The sequence below is a fragment of the Gossypium arboreum genome, chromosome 3 (genome assembly GCF_025698485.1).
Source record: "Gossypium arboreum isolate Shixiya-1 chromosome 3, ASM2569848v2, whole genome shotgun sequence".
NCBI lineage: Eukaryota > Viridiplantae > Streptophyta > Magnoliopsida > Malvales > Malvaceae > Gossypium > Gossypium arboreum.
This window is the reverse complement of record NC_069072.1, coordinates 40,224,391-40,248,663: the sequence shown is the minus strand read 5'-3', so window position 1 is coordinate 40,248,663 and position 24,273 is coordinate 40,224,391. Positions and strand designations below refer to the sequence as shown.

At 37.0% G+C, this 24,273-nt stretch overlaps 2 protein-coding genes and 1 non-coding gene across 4 annotated transcripts; 1 reads left to right on the top strand and 2 right to left on the bottom strand.

Annotated features, from left to right (window-relative positions):
• The first annotated feature begins 298 nt into the window (after positions 1-298).
• LOC108476266 (isocitrate lyase-like) lies at positions 299-4,215 on the top strand. The gene is made up of 3 exons (XM_017778429.2): positions 299-450; positions 2,142-3,744; positions 3,849-4,215. Exons 1-3 carry the CDS (start codon positions 421-423, stop codon positions 3,944-3,946), a joined length of 1,731 nt encoding a protein of 576 aa, XP_017633918.1. The 5' UTR covers positions 299-420; the 3' UTR covers positions 3,947-4,215.
• Positions 4,216-5,690: 1,475 nt separating this feature from the next.
• On the bottom strand, positions 5,691-9,154 carry LOC108475542 (syntaxin-132-like). Of its 2 annotated transcripts, none has more exons than XM_053026155.1 (13): positions 9,020-9,154; positions 8,082-8,189; positions 7,761-7,817; positions 7,610-7,658; positions 7,387-7,475; positions 7,223-7,296; positions 7,080-7,122; positions 6,947-7,007; positions 6,810-6,835; positions 6,646-6,723; positions 6,437-6,517; positions 6,278-6,343; positions 5,691-6,147 (listed from the first exon to the last, which is right to left on the bottom strand). In XM_053026155.1, the coding sequence occupies exons 2-13, from the start codon at positions 8,145-8,147 to the stop codon at positions 5,986-5,988; spliced, it is 852 nt and encodes a 283-aa protein (XP_052882115.1). In that variant the 5' UTR covers positions 8,148-8,189; positions 9,020-9,154; the 3' UTR covers positions 5,691-5,985. The 2 variants fall into 2 exon arrangements, with proteins under 2 accessions (XP_052882115.1, XP_017633007.1); XM_017777518.2 differs by lacking the exon at positions 9,020-9,154 and adding an exon at positions 8,751-8,961.
• Positions 9,155-11,788: 2,634 nt separating this feature from the next.
• On the bottom strand, positions 11,789-11,895 carry LOC128290971 (small nucleolar RNA R71). The gene has a single exon (XR_008280749.1). It is a non-coding gene; the product is annotated as a small nucleolar RNA R71 (small nucleolar RNA).
• Positions 11,896-24,273: the final 12,378 nt, after the last annotated feature.

Sequence of the window (24,273 nt, the reverse complement as noted above, 5' to 3'; positions counted from 1 at the left end):
AATTAGACTGTTTGTGAATGTTCTTTTGTAATGAAATTCATATATAAACAGGTTTTGGGAGATGGAAGATAAGAAAAAGGGATTGAAACAGAAAACCAGAAATCAGTTATGGAGGAGAAAAAGACAAAATAACTAATGACATAACTGGAAATGAAACAAGACAATAGCATTATGTTACGTGCCTGTAAATGCAGCTCCCATGGGACACTTTCTCAAGATAACATGCAAACAAAATAATGTATTTCTCCGGAGAGTGAAATCTTATTTTTACTTTTACTGGGGAGGTGATAACTCATGCCCATTTTGTCATTATAAATTGAGAGACTTGGAAGAGAAAGAAAGCATTGCATTTGCATGAACTTGTTTTAGCAGTATAGTAGTTGTTTATTTTTATATATACAAAAACCAAAAGTTCTATCCATGGCTGCATCTTTCTCAGTGCCTTCAATGGTAAGCTTCATTTCCCTGCATTCCTTTCCTTTATCACCAAATTATATTTACTTGGCCCTCTTTTTCTTTGCATTTTAAGTGCTTCACTTTTGGCTTCCCACGTACCCATGAAGAAACTTAACGTTGAGTATACTACTAGCACTCACCCCCAGTCGGGTTACCATTTTGAAATTAGTGCTTATAAGTTAGTGGCTCCCAAAATCCAACACAAGATTCGTCTTTCTTACATCAACAAACAGGCAAATCTCGTTTAAGCATATCGGAAATATAAAGCAGAAACCATGAATTGCAGTGGTTAGGATGATCTTCAGAACCAAGAAAGCCTCCTAACAAACAAGAGTTCCATTTTGTGTTTGTTTCCATAGGAATCCTTTGTTTCTTTCTAAACATATGAAGCAACCATCATGGACTATTCTTTTGTTTTTATTCTCTTAAAGGTCTCGTTCGGTGAGGGGATTTAGTAACACCCTGCGTAATTGTTCAGTTGAGTCTAAAATATAATTTTAAAATTTTCTTCAAATAACATCAATTTAATCAATAAAATTATTAAATTAATTTTATATATTTTAAAGAAGATATATCGTTACAATAATACTTTTGTCTTTTTCTTATTCTATTTTAATACTATGCTTCAAACTACTCATAACCTCTCCAACTCTTAAATAGGATGACAGTTGTGTCTTTCAGTTTAAATTAAATTAATTCTCCTGTATTAGCAATAAGCTGATGTTTATTAAGTGACACCAACTCAGTTGAGAAAATTACAAAAAATAACCTTACATATTTTGAATAAGCTATATTATTAGATGGTGTTTTTTTCTTTTTTCTTTTTTCCTTTTAATAAAACCAATAAAAAATTTGTAAATATTGAAATTTTAGCCCATGCCATATGTTTCATTATTTATTGAATATTATTTTTAAACGTCCACTTCTGTTTTAAACACGTAGTTTCTACATGTATACGTGTGTGTGTGTGGGGGTAGAATCATTAGTATTATTCAAAGAGTTGATTAAGTTGGTGTTATCCATCAACTACATCTCAATTCGATTATAGAATTACCAAAAACCCATTCCTTTTATTAAAAAATAAAAAATTACTATGAGACTATTTTGTCATCTTATATTTTATGTCAAATATAAAAAATTCATATCATGATATTTGATCATAAAACACCATGACATTTAAGATTTTAACTTTATCATTCTCATGATAAATTTTCTTTTTACCATTTCAAGTAAAGTCTATTATTCTTATTAGGTTAACTTTCACTATTTATAATTGTTCCTTCCAGTAATATCATTTTTAAGATTTAAATTTAGATTCCCACTTTAAAAGTGTAATGCTATGCACCCAAATTCTTTTATTATAATAATTAAAAAACAAATTCACTTATATATATTAGTTATAGTATTATATTTATATAAAATTTCTATGATACAAATTTAAAAAAAATAAAAGAAAGTAAAAAATATAACCCAAGCCCCACTTCTTTTTTTTTCTGTCTAATGTAAGTATTCAAACACCCTCAAATATCAGCAGGCAGAGCTTCGAAAATAGACTAGTAACTTGTTTGTTTAGGTCTATTTCATGACGTTATTTTCGAGTAAATTGCTTCAAATCGTATCCTGCCGCATTCTTAGAGGTGTAAGATCATAACAATGTTTTTAATGAGCGAAAATGCCACTGGCAGATAATGGAGGAAGAAGGGAGGTACGAAGCTGAAGTAGCAGAGGTGCAAGCATGGTGGAACTCAGAGAGGTTCAAGCTAACCCGACGACCGTATTCAGCTCGAGATGTCGTGGCTTTACGGGGCAACCTCAAACAGAGCTATGGCTCAAATGAGATGGCAAAGAAGCTATGGAGAACCCTCAAGGCACATCAAGCAAATGGCACTGCTTCAAGGACTTTTGGTGCACTTGATCCAGTCCAAGTAACCATGATGGCCAAGCATTTAGATTCAATTTATGTCTCTGGTTGGCAATGTTCCTCAACTCACACCACCACCAACGAGCCAGGTCCGGACCTTGCCGACTATCCTTACGACACCGTCCCCAACAAAGTTGAACACCTTTTCTTTGCACAACAATACCATGACCGAAAACAAAGAGAGGCAAGAATGAGCATGAGCCGCGAGGAGAGGGCTCGATCTCCTTATGTTGATTATCTGAAGCCAATTATAGCGGATGGTGATACTGGCTTTGGTGGCACCACTGCAACTGTTAAGCTTTGCAAGCTTTTCGTTGAACGTGGTGCTGCAGGCGTCCACATCGAGGATCAGTCATCGGTAACCAAAAAATGTGGTCACATGGCTGGTAAAGTACTTGTTGCTGTTAGTGAACACATTAATAGGCTTGTCGCTGCGAGGCTGCAATTTGATGTTATGGGAGTGGAGACAGTGTTGGTGGCTAGAACTGATGCTGTTGCAGCTAATATGATCCAAACCAATGTTGACACCAGAGATCATCAGTTTATTCTTGGTGTGACTAATCCGAATCTTCAGGGAAAAGGTCTGGCATCCATGTTAGCTGAAGCAATGGCTGCTGGTAAAACTGGGGCTGAACTCCAGGCCATTGAAGACAAATGGTTAGCCATGGCACAACTTAAGACATTCTCCAAATGTGTTATCGATGCTATCAACAACATGACCATCAGGGAGGATGAGAAAAGGAGGAGAATGAATGAATGGATGAATCATTCTAGTTATGATAAGTGTCTCTCAAATGAACAAGCCAGAGAAATTGCTGAGAGATTGGGGCTCAAAAATCTTTTCTGGGACTGGGATTTACCTAGAACCAGAGAAGGTTTCTATAGGTTTAAGGGTTCAGTAATGGCTGCAATCGTTCGTGGCCGGGCTTTTGCTCCACATGTTGATCTTATTTGGATGGAGACATCCAGCCCTGATCTGGTTGAGTGCACCGAATTTGCTCAAGGGGTGAAATCAGTGCACCCTGAAGTCATGTTGGCTTACAATCTTTCACCATCTTTCAATTGGGATGCATCGGGAATGAGTGATGAACAGATGAGAGACTTCATCCCAAGGATAGCCAAGCTTGGTTTCTGTTGGCAGTTCATAACACTAGCTGGTTTCCATGCTGATGCACTCGTGACCGACACATTCGCCAGAGATTTCGCGAGGAGGGGAATGCTAGCTTATGTTGAGAAGATCCAGAGGGAAGAGAGGAACAATGGGGTGGACACATTAGCCCATCAAAAATGGTCAGGTGCCAACTTTTATGATAGATATCTCAAGACAGTCCAGGGAGGCATATCATCGACTGCAGCCATGGGCAAAGGCAAGTCATAAAGAAATTAACTCTCCATTCTTTTTTCCAGGTGATTACACTTCAAATTCAGAAAAATAAAGAAAAAAGAGTATTGATACATGACTTTTGTGCAGGAGTGACAGAGGAGCAATTCAAGGAAACATGGACAAGGCCAGGAGCCATGGAGGTTGCAAATGAAGGCAATATGGTGGTTGCTAAGGCAAGGATGTAGGATGAAGCTAAGCTGCATGAGTTATACACAGAGAAGGAACCAGAGGGTGGTCTAATGAAGCATTATCCCATTCGTTTATTTGGGAACTGGGGTGCAATTAATAAATATTATTGGAAATTGGATCATTCTATTGGAGCATCACCCAATTCAAGTGTTTCTTTTTTTTTTTTTCCCTTCTTTTTTAGATCTCTTTTGCTTATGTTAAAAGATGAAACTGGTTTCTGTAATAGTTTTAAAATGGCAATGAGAAAATGCTTTGGTTTTTTTAATCTCATTGATAAGATTGGATTGGATTGGATTATTGTTGTTCTGAAGATTATATAACTCCACTCCTCAGCCACCCACCCGTGGCTTGTTGCATTTGGAACCATCTCTATATAAAAAATTAGAATTCGGGTGCCTTTAAATTTAAAATAACCTTTGAGGGTGATACGTTTTGGACACTTTATTCTCCAAACGTTACTCCACAATTTCCTTGGATTGCAAGTTTCGGTTAGACGGTTCTCTGTTTTCTTGCTTCTGCTGTTTACCTTTTTGCCTTTGCTATTAAAGCGTCGGATTAAAACTATTTATATGGCTGATATAGTGATATGTTTGTTTTCTGCCTTGGAATGATGTGGTGGAGTGTAGTTTCTTGGTTTTTTTGAGATGAAAAAGAGGGAAAGCTCCTCCATTATGTGAATGATTCATAAATCTATTGCTTGGGGTTTTTAAGTTGCTTCGCTTGCTAGGGTACTTAACTACTATGGCATCGCTTTTAAGTGAATATTAAATTCTAGGTTAGACATATCCTCTAGGAATGGCAGGACTCAAATCCACAATTAAAATCATCTTAGGATGTTTATGGAAGAAACATAAACCTTTAATTAGGTGGTTGGGGGAGAAAAATATAGGAGGTTACCTTCAAATGCATCCATCATTCCTTAAGTCCCTTAGGTTTGAACATATAGAATTTGATCCATCTTCTCATTGACTGAGGGTATGAAGTACATCAGATTGGTTTTTCCATCAAAAGCACTATGGAATTAGTCTATGGAGGAAGAAAAATGTTGGTTGAGAATTAGTATGTGGAGGTGTTTATTCCAGCCGCAACTGCAGATATCCCTTACTGAAACGGGATATTTTAGCAACGGGATTGCATGGAGTTGGTTTTTCGATTAACAGCTTTGCCTATGGTAACTTGGGACTCTATAAACCAGTATATCTAGGCAATGGGATTATTTTGACTAGACTATTGTTCAAGCTGTTTGTATCTCAGTCCAAACAGTTGCATTATAGAATGCAAAGAGTGTATGCACTACTACAATGCAGTACTCATATGCATTGACTTCATTTAATTCCTTTTTTTTAAGTTGTAAGTACTAGTAAGGTAACAAAGTCAGCCTTGTAGATCATAGGGTTAAATGAAATCAGTGGATGCACTTGTTAAAGATTCTATATACTCCTTGTTCGGACACCACATTCCTCTTTGATTGCTGCCCTATTCCTTCAAGCCTTAATCTGCAGGTTGCAACACATCAACTTGCTCGCTCAACTCCTACCTTGTATCCTTTTAGATAACATTAGATAGCTATGCACATGAGGTGTCTTCTTTTGCCTTTGAGCAGGCATGCATCAAATCTATCATAGATACGTAGTTCCTAAAGCAAGCATTCTAATAGCAAGGTATTGAGTGATTCGAACTATATTGCAACTAATATGATCTCTAGCAAACTAAGATTTTGTTAATGTTACCTGAAACCAATAGTTAAAGGGTTCTTTCATTTTTCTTTTCATAAGAGTGTTTGGAACAGAAAAAGAAAAAAAAAAAGACCTCTAGTACATCTGCTTTAACTAGTATAGCTACGCGGGTAGTTTTAACAAGGACTGAGGGAGGAGATTGTTAGCTACCATAGATAACAGTAATGTCAAAAGTGGAGGTAAATCATTTCGCGTAACATTATAGTATTTCTAAGTGGTTTTTGAAATTCATCACGTACGCCAAAATAAAATAAAAAGGAAGGAAATGGATGGAGTTATAGGAGTCTAGTTTCCCCTGTTCATTTCTTCCATGGCTTCAAAATAGAAAGCACAATGATGAGTGCAATAATGAGGAGTAAGATAATGGAGATCATCATGCATTTTCTTGACTTTTTCTGCAAGCGCTTTGCAGTTTGAAGAGCTTCTGTTCCTGATTGTAAATGGTCTACTGCATTATTAACCTATCAGCATACAAAACACACAATTTTATATAAATATAGGAACAAAATTATTAGGGGATGACTTATTGATATGTCAAATTTTATATAAATGTAGGAACAACTCTTGGAAGATGTGAGAACAGAAGCAAACCTGACTTTCAATGTTGTCTAAAATTTCTCCTTGAGCTCCAACAACAACTGCCATATCGAGGTAAATCTGACAAAATTAACAGTCCAATTAGAATAGGTAACTTAGCTTGGCCGGTCTATCGTACATACTAAGGGTTCTGTGTAGACTTCAGATTTTCACCTGCTGTAAATCGAGAAGCTTTTTCTCAATCTCAGTCACCGCATCATGCCGTTCTTGGATTTCCTCCACCGTATTTAGTATCTGAAACCGAACCACATAACAAAGTTGTTCTCAACCAAAAACTGGTAAAACATGTTCCATTCCGAACAGATTTCAATGCAATTATAGTTCCATTGCGCGATGAATTCAAAAGATGATAATGGCATAACCTGTCCTCGTCCCTGTTCTTGAATTGCCTTCTGGAAAATTTGCTCACTGTTTCCGGTTTCAATGAGGCGGTCAATTGTCTAAGATAAGATCACAATTTTTTGACACTTTAAAACAACATTCATATAGATTAGACCCAAAGTTCCAACATTGAACTTAAGCTCACCTTCTCGTCCGGTCTGGTTCCGGTAACTATTCAAACAGCAATGAAGAAAAGCATTTTAAGTATGAACAATAATAATAATAATAAGAATAATCAGATTGCTTCATAGTTCTTGCAAGCAGCAAGCGCGGTATTCTTACCTGTAGTGACCCTTCTTTCCACAACCTCTCGATACTCGTCCTGGATCTTTTGCCTGAGTGTCTGAAACAGAATAGGGAGATGAGAAAAACAGATAGTATCTTAAAAGATGCTAACAAAGAGGTGCAGAAATACCTGGAACTCTATCATCAAATCCTTGAAATTTGTTGCCATGGCACTGCAATCGGAGACAAAATCATAATGACAAAAAAGTAACGGATCAACTCATTTTGGTTCAAAATAAATGGAAAGACCCAAACTAAGTGTTTGCAACAAACTTTGTAACATTGGTCCTGGATCTGTCAACGCTTGTTCCCTTCTCGCATCCTGGTTTCTGCCGATTGGCCAAGTTCTGGATATAAAAGCGAGCAAAATCAGCAAATAGGCTTCAGTTATATAACTATAAAGCCTGGAAATTAAGATATTTGAAGAGAAATTTTACATCTTTGTTGATTGCTTGTAATCTTGCTTTCACATTACGTGCTATTTTTCCAACCTCGTCAATATCTTTCTCCATTCGCTTCTTGATAGCTTCAATAAATCACATCACATCTCAACAATATGAAACTTAATTAAACATGACAAGCTTTTCCCATATTACAACTTCATATCTATTTTTTCTCAAGTAACTCAGACACATAGAGTACACTAACAAAGCTTTCTACCTTTCATAGCTGATGCCTTTGTTACCGATTTTGACTCCTCATTAGTATCCTGTAAAAAGTTCACATTAGTAGAGTTGAGTTGATTCGGTTCAGTCAGTTTTCGTTTTGGTTGAATTGTTCAAATCGGTGAAATCATCTCATACATACATACCTTGAGTTTCCTGAGTAACCCAGAGAGCTTTTCCACCTGTTTCTCAACTTCTTGTACCTATATTACGAAGAATAGGGGCATGAAGTAATCAGATGAACTTCACTTAAGAACAAAATAAAATGCTAAAAAAAATGATAACAACGAGCAGTACAATCAGTGAGAAGAAGTTTCAGAAGTCTTCCTATATTGGCAGATTTTCACTTTTCAACTCATTGGGAAAAAAGTTTCGGAAATTTGCCAATATTAGCAAATAGTCAATTAAGCATCAAAGTCAAATAACATAGAGCTAATTTGGTTCGCTATTTTGAGCATATGGCAGACCTGCTTATTGAAAGCTTCCATTCCCATGTCGGAGTTGCTTCCAGGTCCGGGAACCTGTCTTCCCATTTCGATATCACCGTGGCCTTTGGCATCGCCCACAAATGAATCCTAGTTCAGGACATAATGAGATCGTTCAGTTCTAAAACAAAGTGTAATGGAGCTATCGCAACTAAATTGTCAAAATGAAAAAGAAACTGATAGAACAAAGCAAACTAAACTAGGATATGACCCTCAAATCAATTCAGTACATGTCAACATCGGAACTTGCTTCATATGCTGAAAATTAAGACATTCTAAACCTATGTATGATACAAATATTGGTTCCAATGAATCAACCGAACAAACAAACAAAAGAAGAAAAAAAACAATTCCTAGTGAATTCTCAGTAACCAAACAAAGAGAGGAAAATCATTAATAAGAAAATAAAGCAACATAATTAAAAAAGAAAAAAAAAAGTGAAACTTTCATAGACAAAGCCAGGATGATACTCCTCACCACAAGTAAACACTAACTGGGATCCAAAATAAGCCCAGAAACATGCATCCAATTTTCAGCATTAAATTGCAGAAAGAAAAAGAAACACTTGATTGATCAAAGCAAAAGAAGGATTTGATGATCTTAAACTTAGAAAACAACGGATGAAAAAAGAGCAAAGTGATTGAAAGTTACCGTAAGCAAGTCGTTCATGTTGACAAATAACAAAGAGACGATGCTTTTAATGAGGGTTGAGAGGAAAAAAAAAAGGCAAAAAAGCAAAACAATTTTTTTGTTATGAAAGAGATGCTTTTATTTATTTGTATTTCAGCCGGCTGTTATAGCTCAGTCGGGAAATTAATTTAAGAATTTCAACGTTAAACACGACAAATTCCATAGCGCTTATGATTTTCTTTGTATGACCAAGCAACAATGTTTGGTTTGGTTCGACCATCTTTGCTTACCTGTTTATTGAGCTTTCCGCTTGGGCCGTTTAGGAATTAAATTATAACTTTAAAACATATATTACTCGACTTTGCCATTGTAGCTTCTGTATTTAGCTGCCAAGCTTGAAGTCACACCTATATTCAGCTATTTGTTGGAGGATATTCCATTAAACTAATCATTTTCACGATGGTTTAAGCAAACCTATTAGTTGTTTCTATTTTGTTCTCTCAAGTTTTAGTAATTAATATTATGAAAATTTAATATTTTGTTCACCCATCTATTAAATATTAACATAATATTGACTTGTATTTTTTGGTATAACAACAAATTTAGCTCTCGAATGTTTATAGATTTTATCAATTTAGTCCTAATTCTTAAAAATTTAAAATTTAAAACTAAATGATAAGTGCTAAAAGTAACATGTTTTAATCACGTTCTTAATACGTTTTTGGATGATTATTCGATTTAAAAAGATGAATCTTATGCTTCTAATCTTTAAATTCATGTTTCTATACTTAAGAGAGCATTTGGAAGCAAAATGAGTGAAAAACGAGCAAAAATCGAAAAATCATAGCAAGTTTCAGGAGTCACACGGATTGAACACACGACCATGTGTCAGACTGTGCTGATTTCGCAAATCATGCTCCAAGTAGCTGAAAAACGTGATTTTTAGGTTTTTTTTTTCAAGCATTCTAAGGCTCATATATGAAAAAGATAAGAAGAGAGAAGTAAGTCATCATAGAATACTAATACACCATAGTATATACATATTTTCACCCCATGCTTGACATATTTATGGATGATTTTTCCTTGGTTTCATTGAATTCGATGCTCCTAATCCTTTAAATTCATGCTTTATACTTAGGTGAGCATAAGAAGACAAAAAGAGCAAGAAATGGGCCAAAAACGGACAAATTGGGCCTAATTCAGTGTTTCACACGGCCTACGTATTTTCAGAAGGGTAAACCACACGCCCGTGTGTCATGGCCGTGTCGACATTAAACCAAGTAAGAATTGCACACGGCCTGAACACCTTTACACGGGCGTGTCACACGGCCGTGTCCCTGTCAAGCCCACGTCTAATTCTATTCAGAAAAGGCTAATTTTGAAAGTTTTGAAGCATTCCAAAGTCTATATAAACACCCTAAAAGAGGATTAAAAAGGACACGCGGAGTAGAAGGCAGAAAATACTCAAGGATAGCCATCAGAATCAGCTTGGAAGCAGGATCTACTTCAAGACTGAAGATCTCCATTTAATTTCCTTAGAAGTTCTTTGAGTTCTTTATGTTTTTGTTGTTTTCCCAATTTTGAGATGTTTTCCTCTATTGTTATGAACTAAACTCCCTAAATACCTAAGGGAGATGAAACCTAAGACGAATTTTATTACTATTTGAATTGTATGATAAATACTTGTTCTTATTCTTAATTGTGAGTTCTAATTCTTGCTTTAATATTCCAGGATATTAATTCAGGTTTTTGATGTGCTTATTCAGTGGAGCAAAAGTCCCTGTTTAAGAGTAGATCATTCATAATTAAGAGGAGTTGCATGCAATCCTAGAGATAGGACGACATAAATCTGCCGGATTAGAGTCAAATCTAATAAGGGAATCCATAGATCGAGTTAATGCGACAATAGGGGTTTTAATTAGAAAGAGATTTCAATTAATCAACCTAGAGTCAATTGTTTTTAGTCTCGAAAGAGATAATAACATAAACTAGGGATTTCTACAGATTAAGTCAAGTGAATAAATCATCTGATTCAAAAGTGATAACTGAAGTCTAGGTGGATTCTTCCTTGGATATTGTCTTCTCCATCGGTTTTTCAAAGAATATTTTCCAACTTTAATCTCTGTCGTAATCTTAGTTAATTAGATAATTAGTTTTAGTTAAAAAACATCCTTTAATTCTTAGGCTAGATAATAAAAAGATAATAATTACTAGTACTTTTAGTCCTTATGGATATGATATTTCTGGTCTCACCATAACTATACTACTGTTCGATAGGTGCGCTTGCCTTAGTCGAATTTTTAGTTAGTTTTACGACCATCAAGTTTTTGGCGCTGTTGCCGGGGACTAAGATATTAGGAATACTTAATTTTTATTACTTTAGCCATTTTTATTTTTATTGCAATTTAATTTTGTTTTGTTTTGATTTTAATTACTAAATTTTCTTTTACCTTCTCCTGGCAGGTTTTTGATAGTTTATGACTAGAAGAAACCTATCAGGACCTTTGCTTTTTGATAATGAGATCGAGAGTACAACTCGCAGAAACCGAAGAGAAATAAGGCGAAGTCTACAATACATAAAGGAAGAGTGAGAGGAAGATATCCATACTACAACTGAGGAGATGGCTGATAATCAGAATAATCTGCTACCTCCTGTGGTTGATACAAATCTAGTAAATCAGAATCCTGCTCCTTGTACTATGTATGATTATGCTAAACCTACTTTAACAGGAACTGAATCGAGTATAGTTAGACCTACTGTTGCTGCAAATAAATTTGAACTGAAACCTAACACTATTCAAATGATACAACAGTTTGTTCAGTTTGATGGTTTGCAGGACAAGGATCTAAACACTCATTTAGCAAATTTTTTGGAATTCTGCGACACATTTAAAATTAATGGTGTTTCTGACGATGTCATTCACCTTTAGTTATTCCCCTTTTCATTAAGGAATAAGGCTAAACAGCGGTTGAACTCGTTACCGCGAGGGTCAATCACCACTTGGGAACAAATGATCGAAAAATTTTTACTTAAATATTTTTCGCTGGCTAAAACGGCTAAATTGAGGAATGATATCTATTCTTTTGTGCATATGGATTTAGAAACTCTTTATGATGCATGAGAGAGATACAAGGATTTATTGAGAAGGTGCCCTCACCATGGGTTACCTCTACGGCTCCAGGTTCAGACTTTTTACAATGATGTGAACCCCTCAACAAGGCAAATGATCGATGTAGCCGCCGGTGGAACTTTAAACAAAAAACACCTAAAGAGGCTTACGAATTTATTGAAGAGATGTCACTGAATAACTATTAGTGGCAAGTCATTAGAATAAAACTGACAAAAGCAGCTGGTGTTTTCAGCCTCGACGTGGTCACTATGCTAGCTAACTAGGTAGAACTTTTAAATAAAAAAATTGATGGTTTGTATGGTTCTACTCAGGTACATCCAGTGATGAGATGTGATGTAAACAGAGGAGGAGTACACAACACAGATTATCCATCCTTCAACTCTAGCACGTCCACTATATGGGTAATAATTTTAGACCTCAAAACAACTCGTATAGTAACATTTATAATGCAGGTTGGAGGAACCATCCCAATTTCTTGTGGGGTGGTCAAGGAAATCAAAGGCCACAACATCCTTCAGGTTTTCAACAACCACCTTACCAACAAGAGAAGAAACCAAACCTTGAAGAGATGCTTACAAAGTTCATCTCGGTGTCAGAAACTCATTTTCAGAACACCAAAACAACACTTAAGAATCAGCAAGCATCGATTTAAGGGCTCGAAACTTAAATAGGATAGCTTGTTAAGTTGATCTCTGAATGAACACAAGATAGCATGCCCAGTAACATAGAGACTAACCTAAGGGAGCAACTCCATGTCATCACTGTGCGCGACGAAGAGGGATTAGTTGAATCTAAATTTGAAACGAGGCACGAAGTTGTGGTAAGTAATGGTAAGGATGAGATGAATCATGGTACATAGAAGTCAGTAAGAAAAGAATATAAACCTTGTGTACCATATCCTAATGCAAAAAGGAAAGACCACACAAACGAACAATTCGGTAAATTCCTTCAACTACTTAAAAAATTGCATATTAACTTACCATTTATTGAAGCTCTTTTGCAGATGCCCAACTCAGTGAAATTTTTAAGGGAGCTCTTGGCTAATAAACGAAGGTTAGATGATGCGTTGCATGTGGAACTAAACACAATTTGCTCAGCCATTCTACAGAATAGGCTACCCAACAAGTTGAAAGATCCAGAGAGTTTTATGATTCCTTGCTTAATTGGTAGTTTAACTGTTAACAATGCTTTGGCTGATTTAGGGGCAAGTATTAATGTCATGCCCTATAAAATGTTTAAACAACTAGGACTTGGGAAACCCAAACAAACTAGGATGAGCATTGAATTGGAAGATAAAAAAATTAGATTTCCTAGGGGTATTATTGAAAACGTGCTTGTCAAAATTGATAAATTTATATTCCCAGTTGACTTTGTTGTTCTAGACATGGACGAAGATAGTGACATACCTTTAATTTTCGGAAAGCCCTTTTTAGCAACTGCTAGAACTATCATTGATATTGGTACAGATGAATTGATACTTCGTGTAGGTGATGACAGGATTACTCTCCAAGCTTGTGATTGGACTAAATCATCTAGTAAGCAAAATGGCTATACAAGTTCTGTTAATATGAATAGCATTATGGCTCAAATCTCTTTTCAGGAAACCCCTAGGAAGAACGTGATGGAGCCATATCCTAGTCCATGTGACAAAAACAGAACGAGTCATAAGGAATGAAGATTACAAATTGATGAACTAGATGAATGGCAGACATATGTCAAGGAGAAACCAAAAGTACACGAGGAATCAAAGCTACGCCATGATGAGCGTAGGAACGAAACAAAACAATTTAAGGTCGGGGAAAAAGTATTGTTAGATGAAAAGGACCCTCGAATTGCTACTTCAAAGCACAATACAAATAGAGCGATTCCCTTCACGGTATTGAATACCTTCCCACATGGAACAGTTTAGGTAACACATACTGATTTCGGAACTTTCAAGGTAAATAATACTCGACTCAAACCTTATTTCGACAAAATTGATAGTAGAGGTGAGGAGTTTCAAATCCTCAAGCCACTGTGACCACATGAAATTGAGGTAAGTCGAGCTTAGACTTTAAATAAGCGCTTCTCGGGAGGTAACTCGAGCACTAACACCACTAACTAGTTTATTTTATCTATTTTTCGTGTTTTTATGCCGGAACAGTGACCCACACAGCCTGGACACACGGGCGTGTCCTTGGCAGTGTGGAAATAAGGCTAAAAAATCCCTAAGTATCAAGCCATACGGCCTGCGATAGATCCACACGGGCGTGCGACACGGCCGTGTGGACCATACGGCCTGGACACACAGGCATGTCTCAGGCCGTGTGAAAATTAAAGCTAAAATTTCAAATTTTAAATAAGTCAGGAAGCTACACGGACAAGGCATAGGGCTCTGTGTTCGGACATATGGGCGTGTGGGAAACCACACGGGCGTGGGAGAAGCGAAGGACATAGCACATGGCCGTGTGACACGGCCTGAAAAACACGAGCGTGTCTAAGACCGTGTGGTGAATGGGCATTAAATTTTCAAGACGAACACAGGCTAAACTCAAGCCATATGGACGTGTGACACAATCGTGTGGCCCAACACGGGCATCACACGATCGTGTCCCTTTTTAAACCCTAATTTTCTTTTTTTTTTTCTTTGTCTTATTTTGTCTTTTTCCTCTCTTCTTCAACCCCTAGCCATCATACGACCTGGAACCACTATTCCGGCCACTGTTCATTGTTACTTGCGCACCATACCAGCCACCTCTCTCCCACGCACACCCTCACTCGCCAAAGCCCGATCCAGCCCTCTCAACCTTTCTCGTTATCCCACTCAAACCCAAACCAGCCCATTCCTCCTCGCTGCACACACCAAAACCCCCTATTCATCTAAACCCTTGTTCTTCACCAACCCAACCTGCACCCCCACCGTTTTCCCGTCGTCCGATCCATACCCCTCCGACCATCACCTCACCACCGATGTTGGTTACTCTTTTTTACCCTTTCTTTTTCTTTACTATAATTAATTAATTAATTATTATAATTAGTATTAGTTACAGTATTTCTTTATTTATTCGTTTGTTATTTTCGTTATATTATTTTTCATTATTTAATAATAAATACTTCTGTTTGTCTTACTGTATTAGTTCTAGTTCTTTTTCAGGTTACAATTTAGGAGTTTTACTATTCTGTCGTTGCATTATTTATTTCATGTTTCTGTCACTTTTTAGGACTTTGTCTTATAGTTTAGACTTAGTTATTTGATTTCTTTTTACTTTTTTATTACTGATGACTCAAAATTTTGGTTTTTGCATGTTTTAGTCTCTACACATACTGTTTTAGGAGTTAATTTTTCTTTAGGATTATTTGGATTTTATTTCGTGCTACGTTGTTTATTGCTCCAGTCTTTTACTCTGCCAGGTACATTATGAGAAATACACAATGCAAGAAGACTGTCGTCCCTGCTTTAAAAAAGCGAAAGGTCCTGGCACAACCTCCTTGAGTGCCGCAATCGAAGCTTGTCACCCTTTTTTTCGATTCCCGTCAAGCCCACAAGACGACTTATTCCAGCTCCTTTGTGCACAACCATTGGAAGTGGGCCGTTGCATAGATTGGACCACCTTGGAGCAGGTTCATCTTGCCCACCTAGTTTGTTTCCATCTCGATACTGCCCCGTGGGATAGGTTTTTTGCAATTATCGAGCCCACCTATTCGGAGCTTACCTTGGAGTTTTGCACTACTTTCCATCTACAGCATGTGATGAATACCCATGACGAGGCCAGTACTATCATTTTTAAACTTGGTGGACTCGTAAGGCACATGAGTGTACCAGGGTTTGGAGCTGCTTTGGGCCTTTACACGGAAGAATTCATGGCTTCCGAAAATTTTTTACATCTTCACTGTCACATACACTACTCGCCCTCTTACTGTTGGACCGACCTTACGATGAGTACTGTTCCCTATGACGCAAGTCGTTAAAAGGCAACTTCTCTTCCTCTTGCACTACGCTACATCTATGCTATCTTGGCTCATACCTTGACTGGGAGGAGAGAGGGCACCGGCGTCGTTAGTACCATCAATGCTTACTTCTTATGGAGCATGTCGACTGGTCATGTATTTGATTTGGCATATTTTATCGCCCTCGCTTTTTGCCACTAGATAGACCACCATAGGAGGGGCCCCATTTGCCTTGGCCCCTACGTGACTCGTCTCGCTTGACACTTCGGCTTATTCGACTCTCCTGAGATGTCATCAACACTCACACTAGTAGGCCAGATGGCTCCTCAGGGAATTTCTAGTATGATTCATATGAGAATGATAAAACGACGTCGTGGATTCGACCCCCTCAGTACAGACTCGTTTAGTCTGATGACCAGAATGAGCCAGAGGACATTACTGATGATGTCACTGCCCCTCATGAGGACCCACAACCACCGCTATCATCACCATCACCGGGTCATCGAGCTCTTACTCCCACTTTGACCGATATATCCAAGCGACTCACTCACTTTGAAGCAGCAGTGCTTTGAGCGGTTTGACAGCATCGATGCCATTCTTCGAAAAATTTGCCACCACTTCCTCATCTCTCTTTCGGTGCCGTCGACCCACGAGGCATCCGATGATGAGGACCTTTGAGTACTTTTATTTTATTATTATTACTATTTTTATTTTTATTTTTATTTTTATTTTTTATTTATTTTTGAAGACTTATGTTTTCTACTTTTAAACTATTTTTATCTTTATGGCTATTATAGAGTAACCCTTTAATTCTCTTCACAGTTGTGTTTATTTTTTTCATAGTAGCCCAGACTTATGCACATCATTAGCCATATCTACAATTGTCACTTCCATTATTCCACGGGGTCTATCCAAAAATTCAGGGCAGTTTCACTTCTCTCTCTTTCTTATTATATTATGCTTCTATTGTTATTATCTATCTTTGTACATTGATGACAATGTACATCTTAAGTGTGGGGAGGTTATTTTTATTATCCCTGAATTTTTTACCTCGTTCTCAAATAATGTTCTCATATTACTATTAGAGTGAATTCTGATTGATTTATGATTTTTATTGATATCTTTTGAATTTAATCACAGGTAATTGTGCATTTTTTTTTTAAACTTTAAAGGCATTAGAGAATCAAGCATGATAAGTTGACTTTTGAGAATTAAAATTGCTAGGTTGTTTCCCTGAATTGAGGTATTATCTTGAAGTTTTGAATTTATGAGATTGACATCAAATACCCATAATTTTCGTGAGATTTTGAGCCTTTTAGAGCATATATCTTTCTTGCTCACTAATTTTATTGGTTATGAGTGTGTCAACAATGATTTTTTATTCTAGAACTTGCTTCGATTATACTTGTCGAGACCACACCATTGATTTGATATATTGAGATGATAAAGACACTTAGGTTTTAACCCGTTTACCCAATAAAATGCCTACCCACAAATTGACCCCTAATGAACCTCTTTGAGCCTTAACTATTATTTCTTAATTTTCCCCTTAATATTAACCCACAACTTAACCCTTTTTGATTCGTTAAAAATTTCTTCCTTTCTATTGATTCCCTTTTTATCGAGATTTGATTTGGTTAGTTACCTAACTATGTTCGTTCATTTCAGTTGCTGAATTATTCCTGATTATGCACTTTCCATTATTGATTTTTTCTTATTCTTTAAAAAAACGTATATTTATATTCATATTCTAAAGAGCTTGGATAAGTTAAAGTTATTATATTGAGAAAAAGCTCACATCATTAGTTTTGGATTGTTCGAAGTCTGGCACTTTTTTTTGTAATTCAGCAATTAACTTCATTTTTCTAAGTTTGGTAATTTATTTAAATTAATCTCGATTCTAACCCTCTTTTTCAGCCTTTATCCACACCATTAACCCAAGCCTCATTACAACCCTGTTAAAGACCTTTTGATTTGTTATCATCTCATTTATAGTGGGGAAGATTTGATTTTCATGCAAGCCTATGGTAATAACTTTTCATGTTGGACTATTGAGTGCTTAATTATTGAACCTTAAACACTTTGAGTGATTTGAGTGAATCTTTGGTGAGGATGTTAACCCTTGTCGATTTGGAATTAAAGATAATTACTTAGATAAAGGGGGATACCTATGATTTTATGATTAAAATGCTCAACTTGGATTGTTTGAAACTTTATTGTTCTTTCAATTAAGCTCTCAATGTATGATTACTTAGGGATTACTTCGAAACATTATTACTGAGAATTATAAGTTGAGAAGCATTTATTTTAATTTTGAGTTGAGGATTTTGCTTGAAGACAAGTAAAGGCTTAAGTGTAGGGATATTTGATAAACCATAATATGTACATTTTTTTTAACCCATGCTTGACATATTTATGGATGATTTTTCCTTGTTTTCATTGAATTCGATGCTCCTAATCCTTTAAATTCATGTTTTATACTTAGGTGAGCATAGGAAGGAAAAAAGAGCAAGAAACATGCCAAAAATGGACAAATTGGGGCTGATTCAGTGTTTCACACGGCCTAAGCATTTTCACACGAGTAAACCACATGCCCGTGTGTGACACATGAGCAGGCCACGCGCCCGTGTGTGACACACGGGCAAGCCACGCGCCCATGTGTCATGGCCGTATCGATATTAAACCAAGTCAGAATTGCACACGAACATGCCACTCGGCCGTATCCCTGTCGAGCCCAAGTCAATTCTACTCGAAAAAGGCTAATTTTAAGGGTTTTGAAGCATTCCAAAGTCTATATAAACACCCTAGAAGAGGATTAAAAAGGACACGCGGAGTAGAAGGCAGAAAATACTCAAGGAGCCATCGGAATCAACTTGGAAGCAAGATCTACTCCAAGACTAAAGATCTCCATTCAATTTCCTTAGAAGTTCTTTGGGTTCTTTATGTTTTTGTTGTTTTCCCAATTTTGAGATGTTTTCCTCTATTGTTATGAACTAAACTCCCTAAATACCTAAGGGAGATGAAACCTAAGACGAATTTTATTACTATTTTAATTATATGATAAATACTTGTTCTTATTCTTAATTGTGAGTTCTAATTCTTGCTTTAATATTCTAGGATATTAATTCAGGTTTTTGATGTGCTTATTCAGTGGAGCAAAAGTCCCTGTTTAAGAGTAGATCATTCATAATTAAGCGGATTTGCATGTAATCCTAGAGATAGGACGACATAAATCTGCCGGATTAGAGTCAAATCTAATAAGGGAATCCATAGATCGAGTTAATACGACAATAGGGGTTTTAATTAGAAAAAGATTTCGATTAATCAACTTAGAGTCAGTTGTTTTTAGTCTCGAGAGATATAATAACATAAACTAGGGATTTATATGGATTAAGTCAAGTGAATAAATCATCTGATTCAGAAGTGGTAAGTGAAGTTTAGGTGGATTCTTCCTTGGGTATTGTCTTCTCTATCGGTTTTCCAAAGAATATTTTCCAACTTTAATCTTTATCGTAATCTTAGTTAATTAGATAATTAGTTTTAGTTAAAAAAACATCCTTTAATTCTTAGGATAGATAATAAAAAGATAATAATTACTAGTACTTTTAGTCGTTATGGATACGATATTTCTGGTCTCACCATAACTATACTACTGTTCGATAACTGCGCTTGCCTTAATCGAATTTTTAGTTAGTTTCACGACCATCAAATACTCAAGAAAACAACTCGAAAAACATCATTGAAGTCGACTTTGAAGCAAATTTCCATCAATATTAAAGATCTCCTTTTGATTTCTTTGAAGTTTATTATGAGGTTCTTTATTTCTTGTAGTTATACTGTCTTTGAGATGTTTTTATTTGCTATCATAAACTAATTTTCCAAATACCTAAGGAGATGAACCCTAAGATGAATTCTTTTGTTTGATTTCTATTTTTACATAATAAATATTTAGATCTTGTTATCAATTATGTGTGCTTCATTCTCGGTTTGATATTTTTAGACTATTAATCCATGTTTGATGTGCTAGAATCTGAGGAGGAATAGATACTATTTAAGAGTAGATCTAATATAATTGAGTGGAGTTACATGCAATCCTAGGTCTTGTGTTCGAATCCCCGTACGTGCAAAATGAAAATATTTTTTTAATTTCTTGTATGCATCGCCCATGTGGATGTAATTGGGTTAGTTTTGAATCCTGAGAAATTTGGTAATGGATGTAGTGGGGATATATGGGTGGTTATTGTTAAGAATATTTTTTTTTTTGAAAACCATCTCCTAATTTTACTCCTCACTCTTACCGTTCAAAATTTTCCCACTTTTTCCACATCTTTCCTTCTTATTTTGTCCCTGTAACTTCCTTATTCTATTTTCTTTCTTTATTTGTTTTTCTTCTTTCTTACTGTCGATTCATTGTCGTTGTCTACACGAGCATGTTGTCGCGTTATTAGTTTGGTGTAAGTAATTCAAATATAAGTATTATAGTTTTGATTTAATGATAAATGGTGTAGTTCTATTGGTTCTCAGTTTACGTTTTAGTGCATTTTTGTTAATAATGATTTTATTTTCTGAATAGGAGAGGAACGGGTGACTTTAGATTTACCTTTAGTAAATTAAGTACTTTGAACTACAATTTCTTCGGGGATTCCTGAGTGCTTTTGTAACACCCCAAACCTGGCCCACACGTTATGGCCGAATCTAACGTGTCACATTGCAGTGTTTTAGCGAAAACCGTGTTTTCATTGAAAACCCTTCTTAAAATAAAAGAAGCTCTAATTAACTAAAAAAATACTTTCAGTTACGAAAGCCTTGTTTAAAGCATTTGATTTTTAAAATGAAACTTAGTTGCGGAAACGTAGAAAACATACTATAATTTAAGAAATCCATGTTCAACTTCTCTTAATTACAATAAAAATAATAATAATAATTCAAGTAATAATAACATGATGAAAACCTTATTACAATCTGGTCTGAACACACTTAAAAAGAAATAAAAACTTAAATGCTTAAAAAATACCAAGTCCGAATTATTTTGCTAGTCAGCCACCCAGAGTCCCTCAAAACATCAAACCTTCTATTGAGCATCACCTGAAAATAAAATAAAAGAGGGGGTGAGTTTTTGCAAACTTAATGTGTACAACCCTCGATGAAAAACAAGTATTCAAAGAGATATCATCAAACATGCAATGCAATCCCATCCAAATTATCCATCTGCTACACACCAGCTCTGTCCCCCGTCACACCATGTGGGGATATAGATATTGACCCACTCAGCCCACACACCAATGGTAGCCCGTTTGTTGAACTACCTTCATTTACATATTAGGCTTTAAAATCCGTCGGTGGATCCACGATTGTCAGGCAACCATGCGATCTTCATATACTTCTTCCATTCCATAGTTCCCACCCAATATGCAACCTAAGCAGAACATCATATGTATGCATGTCACATCCATAAAACTTATATTCAACACCTAGGGGTATTTTGGTCATTTTTTTCCTTAGAGGCGTTTCAGTAATTTTCCTTTAATTATGGTTTTCACTTACCTTGACCCGTTAACAAGTCCCGCGAGCTAAAATGAACGAATACTATGCACCAGGTAGGATTCTAGAGAAGAGGAGGTGGGTCATTAAGACCGTTTAAGTACTAAGCTCTCCCTAGATCCAATCCTAGACATGCATATACCCGTTGCCACACCTTAACCCTTTGACTTGTCCACGGTCGCAATATATTAATTAAGTCTTATGTAGTTATCATATACTAGGCCCAAAACCCCTTACAACACTCAAACAAATTCACATACTTGTATCTGGTCCATTATGCCCAATCATATTCATATGGCCCCTTTAGGCCCAAATCACCTGTATATGGCCCATTAGTCCCAAATCACATTTATATGGGCCATTAGGCCCAGTCACATTCATATTCATGCTCACATACAAATTCCTATCACATAGTATCAATATTCAGTTTTTGCTTATTATGGGTCCAACAGCATATCAGGCCCATTTAGCCCGTTCTGGCCCTTATGGCCAAATCACAACTCAAGTCCACGAAATCGCCTGTGGGTCTCAGGTAACCTATTGGTCTCCCCCTTACGAGTTTTCGCGCACTCGCAAGACTACCGTAGCCAAACTTTCGACTTTTCGACATTTCGGCTTTTTGGCATTTTAGCATTTCGGCTTTTGCCAATTCATAGTGTGTGTGCTATGTATGTACACACCTGGTAAGCAAGCGTGCTGCAATTCCTTTAGTCACCAACCTACAAACAATATCACCCTTCCATTAATCGCATGCTTAATACATATCCTTACTAAAATTGAAACCTCACTTTAACCTTACCTTGCGCGATCAGCCCTTTCTTAAATCACTAACCACGATCAACTCCTAGATTTGCACCAATCTTAACTATTAAAACCAGAATAATAGGTGACTCGTATCCAACACAAGTCCCCTTACCTTAACTATGAACATTCAGCCACCTTAGCCAATGGGAGTGGAATACTTACCAAAACCGCAAACACCTAAAGAGCAATTCGGCAGAGAGCTAAGATCCGAGATCCGATACTAATTCCCTACCAAAATTGATTAGAAAGAGTGAGGGACAATAATCGATACCTAGCAAAGAAAACTGATTGGAAGAGCAACACTTACACTAGATTCGATCAAAGAGTATTCAGCCCTTGAGAGATTCGGCTTTTCGGCTTTTCAAACTTAGTATTTGGTATAGAATAAAGAAGAAGAGTAGAAGAAGAAATCGGCTAAGTGAGACAAATAAAATTGTGTAGAGAAGAATACAAATCGGCAGAAAGAAAAGAAAGAAAAACAAAAGGGTTTTCGACTTTTTGGATCTTGAAAAGAAAAGGGTTTTCGGCTTTTGGAGAAAAGGGTTTCTGGCAACAAGGTGAAGAAGAATTTTGGTAGTAGCCTGACAACCCTGTATTCGGCCCCTATTTATAGCCCTTATAGCTGAATTTTCCACGCCCAATTCCTAGTTCAGCTCCATCACTTCTCCCTTCTCATCTCCTCGTTTTTCTCCCTGATAACCCCTTGATCTTTTCCTTAATTTTCTCTTCTGAACACTCCTCTTGGAGTCCATTTCACGCCACTTCCATCCTCTAGAAGGCCAAAATTAAACTTCTAAAAATTCTAAGTTAGGATTCGAACCTTGGATCTCATTGCTAGCTACTAACGCCACCTCCCTACTCCCTAAGTCGCGTCACTTAGCCACTCATCCACAAGACTTTTTGATGCTATTTTGCCCCTATTTTTATTTAAAAGCCCACCTACTTGTCAACTCTGATTCTTTTAATAATTAAATTAAAATTTCTCCACCACAAAACTCGAACCTAGAACTTCTCCAACATACCTAGACACTTCAAATTCCTTAAACCCTTAAAACCAACATGTCATTTGTCATTTTCTTGCTCACTTAAAAATTTTGTGAGACCCATAGCCCAAAGCCTAATTCATCTAGGCCCAAAATTCGGGGCGTTACAACTCTACCCCCTAAAAGAAATTTCGTCCTCAAAATTTCTAACTACCCAATAGTCGCACCACCTAGGTTACACCACTACACTTCTGCTGCGCACTCTATTTCTAATTCCAAAATAGATAGATCGTACACTATGGATAAATTACGTACCATTATTCACTTCTGGAGCGTCTTCGTCTTCTCGACGACGAGCAGCATAAACCAAAGCTGGCTGCCTCGCCTCAGCATTGCCTGCATTTTTGCCTGGTGCTCCACGTCCACGTCCATTACCGTCACCGCCCCTGGCCTGGCCACGACCCCTTGGCAGTAGTTGACCACCCTTTGGTGGTTGAGCACCACCTTGGCCCACTAATGGCTCTCGACCTAGCAATCGATGGCAATCTTTGATCCTATGCTCCATAGACCCACAAGCTAAACAAGCTCCCATTCGCTTCCAATACTCGCCTCCATGGCTTCTCCCACAATCAGCACAAGGTGGCACCCTGGATTAACAGCAAGGCCTTACTCTATCTGGCCCATTAACTCTGGCCCTAGCCCTAGGCATCTTTCCAACACCCGGAGTCTCAGCATCCCTCTTATTCTTACCCCTTTCTTTCTCCTGATTTAAGCACTTAGTGCGCTTTACCTCCTTCGCTATCTTTGTCTTCTCCACCAATTCTGAGAAAACTCGCTCCCTGTGTAAGCTATCAATACCCTAAGGCTATCTCTCAGTCGGTCCTCAAACCTAATGCAACGCTCATAGTCTGTTGCCACCATTACTCTTGCATACCTACTAAGGTGTAGAAACTCCATCTCATACTCCGCCACCGATTTGTTTCCTTGGGTCAAGTTCAGGAACTTCTTCCTTCTAGCATCCACATAGCTTGCACCCACATACTTCTCTTGGAATGCAGCTTTGAAAAACTCCCCAGTGACCCACTCTGGTTAGGTGCCCTCTTTCACTATCAACCACCACTGATAGGCTTCTTCCCTAAGCAATGGCACTACTCCTTT

What these genes read in the sequence shown, in the direction of transcription:
- LOC108476266 (XM_017778429.2), top strand. Translation starts at nt 421, where the DNA reads ATGGCTGCATCTTTCTCAGTGCCTTCAATG. An exon ending in CTTTCTCAGTGCCTTCAATG is followed by an intron (nt 451 to 2,141) that starts GTAAGCTTCATT and finishes TGCCACTGGCAG; the next exon opens with ATAATGGAGGAAGAAGGGAG. An exon ending in GACTGCAGCCATGGGCAAAG is followed by an intron (nt 3,745 to 3,848) that starts GCAAGTCATAAA and finishes ACTTTTGTGCAG; the next exon opens with GAGTGACAGAGGAGCAATTC.
- LOC108475542 (XM_017777518.2), bottom strand. An exon ending in TACAAGCAATCAACAAAGAT is followed by an intron (nt 7,297 to 7,386) that starts GTAAAATTTCTC and finishes TTTTATATCCAG; the next exon opens with AACTTGGCCAATCGGCAGAA. An exon ending in TCCAGGACCAATGTTACAAA is followed by an intron (nt 7,123 to 7,222) that starts GTTTGTTGCAAA and finishes CTCCGATTGCAG; the next exon opens with TGCCATGGCAACAAATTTCA.